General features: G+C 33.5%; 1 protein-coding gene across 5 annotated transcripts in view; it reads left to right on the forward strand.

The window, feature by feature from the left end:
- The window catches only part of LOC140437720 (zinc finger FYVE domain-containing protein 1-like), a 33,409-nt gene that overhangs the window by 12,200 nt on the left and 10,462 nt on the right, over window positions 1-10,747 (forward strand). For 4 of the 5 annotated variants that reach the window (XM_072527400.1, XM_072527403.1, XM_072527404.1 and 1 more), the window contains exons 4-7: window positions 3,737-3,977; window positions 5,186-5,392; window positions 5,619-5,834; window positions 6,021-6,206. In XM_072527400.1, coding sequence (XP_072383501.1) covers window positions 3,737-3,977; window positions 5,186-5,392; window positions 5,619-5,834; window positions 6,021-6,206 — 850 coding nt within the window. The remainder of the gene's footprint in view (window positions 1-3,736; window positions 3,978-5,185; window positions 5,393-5,618; window positions 5,835-6,020; window positions 6,207-10,747) is intronic. The other variant, XM_072527402.1, reaches the window with a different exon arrangement.

Raw genomic sequence — 10,747 nt, forward strand, 5'->3', positions numbered from 1 at the left:
TTAAACTGAAATTAGTCTTTCCACCAACAGAGAAAAAACTTAGTACTTTCTGCTTAATTACATATACAGGCAACATATCATCAAAAATAACCAAACACATAAAAAGAAAGGAATAACGCCAACTTTTAGAACAAATAACAACTTAAGCAAATATATTAAGAACAAGAGCCAAAAGAAAAAACACTTGCACAGTGGGGTATATAAACTTACATGTGGCGACTGCTCAAAAACTTACATCGGTCAAACGGGTAGGACCTATAACAAATGGATAGCAGAACACAAAAGGGCTTTCAATAATAGAAAAACAGATTCTACTTACACACTTTATCTTCTAGATCATAATCAGTCTTTTAATAACCAATTTCAAATTCTTCAAATTCAAAAAAAAGTATAAAATAAGTCTTATTGTCATATATAACAAGATACAAAAAAAATTGTTGAAAATGTACCATTTTTTAGCATTCTAGACGGTAATAGTACCTTCAGTTTTTTTAAATTTAAAACATCCTAATTTTTTCTTTAAACATTTTGTTTAATGATTAAATAAGTTTCATAATTTGTTAAATATAATATAGAAATTATTCATCATTTACATTTTCATTATTATTTTGTATTTATGTTTAATTACTTTATTTTGATTATATCATTATATTCTAAAAAGTATTATGCATATTATTATATCTGAGCAAAGTAATGTAGCAAAGTAAGTAAGTATATGTATACTCGGTTCGCTATTCCCAGTCCAAACTGTCTAGTGAATTTAGTAATTATTTATGTATTATTTACGAAGGTAGTTACTTTTTGACAGACTAAAAGTGGCTAGAAATTACTATACAACCAAGCACACTTACTCATAGCCAATATTAATAGTAAACAAACTAAATAGTAAATAAAATAGAACTTTGCGAATTACCGACAATCAATATTTATTTTTCTGCACCATATAATAAATAGTTATATTAAATTATAACAACTAAAATATATTTTTTAAATATATACTACCCAAAATTTGATGAGTTTAGTATACACTTCCACTATTTAGAATAATTCTTCTTTTTTTTTTAAAAAGAAGTCTGCAATAGTAGCATACTTGAGCTATTAATACTGAGAAGTAGGAATTGTTGTGTTGTAGGTTTCCGACAATGAATCTGTCAAAATATGCCCGAGCTAAGCGAATGGAGTATTATGTATGCTTTACAGTGCTAGTCAAAAGTCTGTTCCCCCCTCGTATCTTTTGAACGGTTATACTTATAATATTGAAATTTGGAGGGAGGTAATAAACAGACGTAGGCTTCTTAACTAGTCATAACAAGTGACGTAATAGTGACAGATGACACTACATCGTCACTAGGACAGATAATTTTAAATAGGACCTTATGGCAAGTGATACCTCGTTGGAAAGGTATTGAAAATATCCATTCAACCATACTAATTTTATTTGAGTTTAAGTTCATTTTGATGAATAAATTAAATAAATACTAAAATTGTAGTTTCATTCGCATTTAATTAATAAGTATTAAAATCTCCGCCTCTGATTACTTGTCAAAAAGTTGACGTTTGTCAATTCTCTAGTTGTTTTTAGTTTGCAAAAGCGTTTATAGCTCAATATTAAGTTTCTGTTTGGGCTTAGTTTAGTCAAGTTGTTTTTAGTTAATTGTTCTTAGTTAATATTTAGTTTAATTATTGTTTAACGAGACGTTTAAATTTTTACAAAGGCAGAATGGTACGTACTGTAGCCGACAAAGTATCAGCTGTGTTAATAATTGGTGAATGTGGAAATAATTTCCATGCAGCGGGACGTCTTTTTAATGAGAGGTACCCCGATCGCCCTACATCGAGAGCTTATTTAAGGAAACTTCTTCGAAAGTTTAAACAAACAGATAATGTTCAAGATTTCAAACGATCTGGTCGACCAACAATTAGTGATGACAAAAAATACCTACCTACTTATTCTACAGCCCAAGTTGCATCTATCTATGGAATAAGTCAAAAGACAGTACACCGAGTGTTGACTGAAAACAAATTTCATCCATACAAATTAAAAATTGTGAACCAACAGCCCGATTACATAAAAACAATTTGTTTTAGTGACGGAAGTACTTTTTCAGACGTGACACAAATTCTCACTTCTTGTCGTGAAACACATACTCAATTAAAAAATAATAATAATAAATGTTTGGGCAGGTATTTTGGAAAACCACATAGTTCGGATTGTTTTTCTCAATACTAACTTAATCGGTGAAGTGTATCTGGAGATGTTACAAAATGCAATTGAACCGTTAATACTTGAAATTCTGGAGGATAATCCAGATGAATTCGGCAACTTGGAATTAACGTTTCAACAAGATGGTGCTCCTGCACACGATTATGGTCCAGTAAGACGTTACTTAGATGAGGAATATCGTGGTAGATGGATTGGACGACGAGGTACGATAGAATGGCTAGCTCGGTCACCGGACCTCACACCGTTAGATTTTTTCTGTGGGGATACTTGAAGTCTTAAGTTTACGCTACAGCACCCGACAATATTGACATTTTGAAATAACGAATTGTTGAAGAATGTAAGGCAATTTCCCCCGACACATTTGAACGAGTACGACAAGAGTTTAGAAATAGGATGCATCACTGTCAGGAAGTAGATGGAGCACATTTTGAACACTTAACTATAAGCACTGGTTGTTACATATTTATTAATTAAATGAGAAGCTTCAATTTTAGTATTTATTTAATTTATTCATCAAAATGAGCTTAAACTCAAACAAAATTATTATGACTGAACAGGCATTTTCAATACCTTTCAAACGAAGTGTCACTTGCCATAAGGTCCCATTTAAAATTATCTGTCACAGTGGCGCTGTAACGTCATCTGTCACTATTACGTCACCTATTATGACTATTTAAGAAGCCTACGTCTGTTTATTACCTCCCTCCAAATGTCACTATTATAAGTATAACCGTTCAAAAGATAAGAGGGCGGAACGGACTTTTGACTAGAGCTGTATATTGCTGTATACCGTAAGGTTGCTGCAAGCGTCAGTATATCATATATAATTTGACTAAAGAAAAAGTTGTAATGCACCAACATGGCAATCGTTTTTATGAAATAATTTTCATGATTCCTTTATTCTTGTCTAAAGCAACTAATTCTATCTTATATACTAAAACGCTAAGCCCTTTTCTTGTCCACCACTTTACTCAAAAACCATATTAGATAATTAAAATATTTTTTCGGAATATTATTAGTATTACGTATGAGATTGTCAAGATATACTTTTGGTACAAAACTTCACTTCCGGTTTTGAGATGACCGGAAGTTAAAATTTACTTTAAGTATTAGACCCCACAATGTATATATGGATCGAAAGGTCTCGTCGAGACGAATCTAAATATGTACTTCCGGTTGCGATCCGACACCGGAAGTGACCCGAAACGCGCATAAAACGTCAAGATAGAGCAAATCTGACACCGGATTCGTGATCAGCATGCAAAATTAACTGCTAAATGATAAAATTGTAACAAAAAACATTGTTTTCGACGAAATATTTCGTGATATTTAATACACTTTTTACTTGCATTATTATTGATGAATGTTATGTATATTCTTGCTTATATTGTTTGTATTGATCTCTTAATTTTTCTCGCAAAATAAAAATTTCATTTAAAAAACTCGATGTCGAGTTGGTCCGCTAGTATAATATAATTTTAGTTTATAATAATTAATATGTATATGTTTTAGGCACACGGATACTTTACACGTAAAGTCGAACGTAACGCAGTCCACTGAGGACATTCTCAGAGCAGACTTTGCAGCGTTGGGATTATCGTTCGATGCATTTAGTTTTATTAAATATATCGGTGTTCAAACTGAAGGACCCGAAACTAATTTTAAAGATTTAAAAATGACTGTGTTAGATAAATTGGAAAGTACCGAGGTTAGAACGATGAGGGATGCCAAATATGTATATCTCACTTTAAAAGTAAGTCTTGTTGACATTCTAATATCTATATACTATAAGTAATAATTATAAAACTTACATACATATAACCAAAGTTAATAAACTCGTAGACAAAAATATGAAATATTTGTCTTATGTCACCATAACTTAAAATAATTATGATTTATCTTGCTAAAATTATTGTTTACATCGATATCATTTATTTAGTAGGCGGTGCAAGTATTTTGACACATGATTTATTTTGACATTGTTGACATATGAAGTTGAGGTTTTGTTGAAAGATATTTTTCTGAAATTGTAAGATTTGTTGGCGATTCAATAGTTTCAAGTGACGCTGACAAAACATAAATCGAATGTTGTTTATATTTTTTTCACTTTGTAAAACAATACCACCAGTCAGACACTGCAATGAAGTTGAAGTAGTACAAATTGTAACACTATCTAATGAGGAGTATATACATAAAGATATTACAAGGTTGCGTTACAAATTTAAAGAAAAGTATCCCGAAACAGGAAATTACAAAAGAAGACTGGGTCAGGGAAAAATGTAGTACTAAAACAGGAACAATAATGTTAAAAATAAACTAACCTAAAACCAAGACGACCTGCCAAAGTTCCACAACTCTCTCAAAACGACAACAAGTGTCGATTAGAATTTACGTTTTAACGTATATCATTGATAATAAAAGTAAACACTTCTTTTATGAATTAATATATTTCATTGACAATAAAATTAAATAACTTTTTTTCAAAAACGCCATTCAAACAATATTTATTAACATCTTATATTCCTCCGAATGGCTTCACTATAGTTAATGTTAATGGTTTAGAAAACTACAGATTCATATGTATGCACAGTATTATGATTGTCTGATATAACGAGATCGGCCTATAACGAGGTAGTTAGTCTGTCATTTCAGTTCTCGTTATAGAGGGAGTCTACTGTATATATATATATATATATATATATATATATATATATATATATATATCTCTTTCACTCAGATCGATCTCGCGCAGATCTCCAGGTTCTCTCATATAGCAAATTTTGAGCGTCCGCTACCACTTCATCCTCTCATCTTTTCGGTGGCCTTCCTTTTGGTCTTGCCCCTGCATTTTACAGTCTAAGGCTCTTTTCGGCAATCTTTTTTACCAAATAGGGTCCTTTTTTTCACTCATTTCCCCAAAGAGCCAAAAATGCATGTTTGATGTATATTTACTTATTTTAGAGTTTAAATGACAAATTCCAAACCGACATCCAAGACAGTACCGCGCCACTTTATTTACCCGCCTTCTTTACCTGCACGGAAAAATGTCAGTCGTGTAAAAACAACTGTAGTCTATCAATGGGACACAAGGAAGAAGGCGAACCTCACCAAAGTACTCAAGATTGCACGTTTCAGCATCAGTATCAAAATTATGTGTATCTGTGTAAGGTAAATATTTTTTATTCTAATTATTAATTATTGATTGAACTTCAGTGTTGCATATTATTATGTAAAACATTGAGTTTTTCGTTCATGTTGGATTGTTAGGTGTTAAATATTTTAAAACGTTCTTATTGAGTCACTGTGAAGGAAAACAGGTTAATAACTCAAAATATTTTAATAGTGGCGCCCTAACAATGCTTGAACATATACTACAGTTGTTTATTTATTTTAGGCTTGCTACAAAAACGGGCATCGATCAATCGTTAAACCCAGTTATCAAACGGTGAGTGATAATTCCTGGTCGAGCTATTTAAATTACGTATGGTCCGGTTATGTGATAGAGTGTCCTAAATGTGGAGAAATTTTCCGAAGTAGACAGCATTGGTATGGTAACAAAAACCCAGAAGATTCAGCCGTAAGGGCAGAGGTAGTACATATGTGGCCCGGGGTGAGTGGGATTTATAAATTATTTAAACCCTTAGAGACATCATGTAACATACATACACCTATATTAATTGCTGTTATTGTCCTAAACACACACATTTGCATATTTGAGATTTAAAACATCATCTCAGAAATGTCTTTAAGGGCTTTAAAATCATACTGTGTGTGCAACAAAATATGCTTTAAATAGAACAAACCCTTTTTTCAGGAGAGGTCGTTATTCGGATCACTCAATTCAGCTCAAAAAGTTTTGGACGGAGTAAGCATGTTCACTGATGTGATATCTCATGTAGGATCTCAACCTAAAAAGTTACTGAGCGATTGGGCAGCTGATAAAATAGCACCTAGTTATTGGAGGCCAAACAATGAAATTAAAGTAAGTAGATATACTCAACTTTTGTCTATCACATATAGTCCATCTAATTTACTTACCGTTGCACGTCATTATCATTGACAGAGATCGAAGTTGACATAGTTGCCAAAGTATAAAAAATCCTGAATCCATTTTAAATCAAATCGGTCACATAATTATTGCAAAAGTGGATTATACAACAACACAAATTAATATTTAATGTAAATAAATAGAAACAAAACAAGAGTTAAAAAATAATCTTGTTAAAAACAATTTGAGCCGCTTGTATGCGTCGTATAAAGATGTAAAATGGAATACTTAAACAAAAACAACACTTTTTTCATTACTTATTAACATTAGTCAACACCGCAACTGTCAAATAAGTGTTACCAATTATTTATGCCAAAATATCACCTTCGTTCGATTACAGTTACAGTGTGTTCCGAACAAATGTTCTTCATAAAAATGCTTTATAATGCATTTATACAAATTAAATGAAACGTATTATTGTTTATTTCTTTAAGTTAACATTAATAGAAATCTTTAAATGTTATTTCTACGCGTATATAATAAAATATGTCTAGTGGCTATAATGCCAGTGTACTCGGCAAAGTGATTCTAAAAAAGAACACACCTACCGCCTAAATATTTCGTGTTGGTGTCATGTGACCTCACGGACTATGACGCGGATGACGTGTAACGGTATGTAAATTAGATGAAGTATATTCTTCTTTAAATGCATGTACTTAACTCATACACAGATTCGGAAATATAGTAACGTTGTACAGCAATTAACATTTCGAAACAAAAAGATGGAATTATACTAGGTTCTGATCGAGCAAAAGCAAAGATTAAGATTTCCCTCTCTTCCTACTCGGTCCACTTAAAAAAGACTAATTTCACAATAAAAGAAAAATTATACCATTAAGTGAAATATCCATGAAACTTTATAAATCAACTAATCAAATTTACTTTGTTATTGCAAAATGGTAGACTGTGATATTAACTTTATTTAACCCCGAACTGGCGTTGTGGGGTCAGGCGGACCCCCAGTACTTTCTAAATCCATGTAAAACTTGCTAATTTAGCAGTTATGCCTGGCGGCGCCATCTATCTTTAAATTGGTGCACTCGTAAGCCACTCTGATACGCACGTCAACTGTGATTCAGTATTGCTCTGAATAGCCAGCGGTAAAGTTCATTTGGAGTCTGTGTGGTACCACGACGCTAATAGTGTTTTATTTTTGAAATGATAGATTCTTCCAAAAGAGTGTATTTCGAAGACCCTAATTTTGATGAAAGTGTAAGGCGGTGGTATGATGAATTAGAAAGCAAGTTTAGTGATTATGAGGACTACATCGACAAAGATTTTTCTCCAGAGAGTGACCATAACTCTGATTCTGAGATGGAAGATCAGGGGGCCAATGCTGAAACACAAGAAAGTCAGGCTACAGGTGAAGATGAAGAGAGGCCAGAAACAACAAATGGAAAGTTTTATTTTGGTAAAAATCGATACAAGTGGTCTGCTGTTCCAGGTTTGTATATTAGAACAAAAAAACACAATCCGGTAAAAGTTCTTCGGGTTGAAAGGACCTGCAAAATGTGGTGATGTCCCTGATCGCTTAAAAATATGGAGCCTTCTTTTCACAGAGAATATGGACGCAGTTAACGACAGAATAAACCACGACACCAGTTGAGGGTTAAAACCAAGATTCACATTGACAAACGAACATACATTTCAATATGTTATCTGTTGAACAGATGAAAATGGCTACAAAGGCCATCAGTTAATTTCTTTCTAATGCGAAATACTCCAACACATTTAACACAAGTTGAGCTTAGAACATGGGAGCCAATCAACGAGAGGATAATTAAAATGCATATAGACATATACGGTAAAGAGACAGTGATACTCGGAGTATATGCACCAACAGACGATTCCCCGAGACTAGAAAACGAAAAATTTCATGGAACAACTTCAACACCACATAGAACTAATCAAGAAGAACGTGGAGATAATTATAACAGGAGACCTTAACGGCAGAACCAGAAGGAAAGAAAACGATAAAGTAGTGGGGAGATTTGGAAAGGATGAACAAAACGATAACGGAGAACGTCTGATTGAATTATGCGAACTAAACAACCTAAAAATCACCAACGGATTCTTCAGACCTAAAAATATTCATAAATATACATGGACGCAAGAAACACGAAAGCTAAAATCAATAATAGACTACTTAATAGTCAAACAAGATACCACAATAAAGATAAAAGATGTGAGAGTGAGAAGAGGAGCGGAATATGGAACTGACCATAAAGTACTGACAGCAAAAGTGGACATTAATTGGAAACATAACAAGACCCCCTCTACAGAAGAACCGTTGAACACTATAAGAGAGAAATAATACAATATAGAACTACTCCAAGAACAGTCAATAAGAGAACTATACAAACAACGTCTAGACCAAAAATTAATAGAATTCATATACGGCAACATGGAAGAAATATAACAAATAAACAGCACTATTATGAAATATATGAACCAAAAAAAAAGAATAAGAAGTATACAGAAAATGGTTGACTACAAACAACAATGAAGTTTATAAAGAATATAGAGAAAAAGATAGAGAAGTGAAAAAACACATGACACAACAAAAGAATAAAGAATGGGAAATAACCTGCTTAAATATTGAAACATACATAGCAGGTACAAGGACTTCGGAGTCATGGAAAGTACTGAGAGGATTGAAACAAAACTCAAAAGAAAAAATTAAATTGGGAAATATATAGGACAAAGAATGGAAGGACTATTACAAGGAACTGTTAACAGAACAAAGACCGCAATTCATTGGAAAAGAAAACAGGCGAAGACGAAGCAGATCCCCACAACAAGAAATAGAAATAACAGATAGGGAAATAAGAACGACCATAAAAGCAATCAAAAATAAGAAAGCACCGGGACCTGGAGACATCTCACCTGAGCTTATAAAGTACGGCTCAAAAAAATTACACCGGATGATAAAATGGATATTTCAGAAAGCCATAAATGGAGAACAGCTCCCAAAGGAATGGACGGAGGCATATATGATGACATCTATATTTAAGAAAGGAGATAGAAAACGATGCGAAAACTACAGGAATAAGCGTAATATCATCAATAGGAAGATTATATGGGAAGATACTGCGAGAAAAGATAGAGCAAGCGATAAAAGCCTAAATCGGGGAGGGTCAGGCAGACTTCACGGTAGGAAGATCATGCATAGACCACATAAACACACTGGAACAACTGTTCGAAAAGAAAAAATCAAAAAATTGAGATCAAGCATTTGTAGACCTGAGAAAGACGTATGACTCTGTAGCAAGGTCAGAACTATGGAAGGCAATGTACAAATTAGAAATACAGACGGGACTCATAGAAGCTACAAAAGCTCTGTATAAAGAAAATAAAGTGTCCATTAAAATGGGAACAAGAATCATAGGAGACTTCACCACAACAAAAGGGCTCCTGCAGGGTTGCTCCACATCTCCCACCCTATTCAAAATATACTTAGAGAAAGCCTTGACTACATGGAAAAGAAAATGCGAAGGCATGGGTACCGGTACGAAACGAATACCTATTTACGTTAAGCTTTGCAGACGATTAAGTAGTGATTGCACAAGACGAAGAAGACCTCACTTACATGATGAAGAAACTACAAGAAGAATATACCAAGGCTGGCCTAGATATTAACCTCGCGAAAACAGAGTACCTACCTACAAGTGAAAAAGACATAGAAGCTCTACAGATTGACGACAACGTAACAATCAAAGGAAAGGTTAAATTCCAATATTTGGGGTTTATAATCACGAAAAAGGCAACAACAGATGAAGAAATTAAGCAAAGATTAGGACAAACAAGAACAGCAATCCGACAACTTAACTCGTGCGAAGTATTACGACATATGGGGCTGAAAATTGGATTATAAAAAAGAAAAACAGCAGTAAGATAGTAGCAACAGAGATGGAATGTCTGCGAAGATGCTGCAGAGTAACAAGAATGGATAGGAGAAGTAATGAGGAAATAAAGCAAAGAACATCAATAGAAACAAACATACTAACATATATAGAACAAAAAAGACTAAATTGGTATGGACATATAAGAAGAACTAGCGACAGCAGATGGATAAAGAGAATAACCGAATGGAGCCCCATAGGAAGGAGGAAAAGAGGACGACTCCGAAGATCTTGGAGGAACGAAGTAGACGACGCCATGAGTAAGAGAGGCCTAAACGATGGAGAAAGGGACAACAGAGATAGATGGAAAGGGTTGAGCGAGGGAAGGCAGTGAACACTGTAAAATCCCTGAATATATGTATAAGCTTGAGAGTTTATTTGCCAGGCATACTCTAAAAATAAAAACCCTTACAAATATTTCATATCACTCCGTTGACGTGGTTTTAGCCATATTTAAAGAACTAAATAAATTCTTAGCCTAATAAATTGAACACGAAGGTAACGGTTAATTTAAACAAAACTTAAAAGGGTCAGTAGGTTATTCAATCATCGACCATTGTCTAACCTTTATAT

The sequence above is a fragment of the Diabrotica undecimpunctata genome, chromosome 3 (assembly GCF_040954645.1).
Source record: "Diabrotica undecimpunctata isolate CICGRU chromosome 3, icDiaUnde3, whole genome shotgun sequence".
Lineage (NCBI taxonomy): Eukaryota > Metazoa > Arthropoda > Insecta > Coleoptera > Chrysomelidae > Diabrotica > Diabrotica undecimpunctata.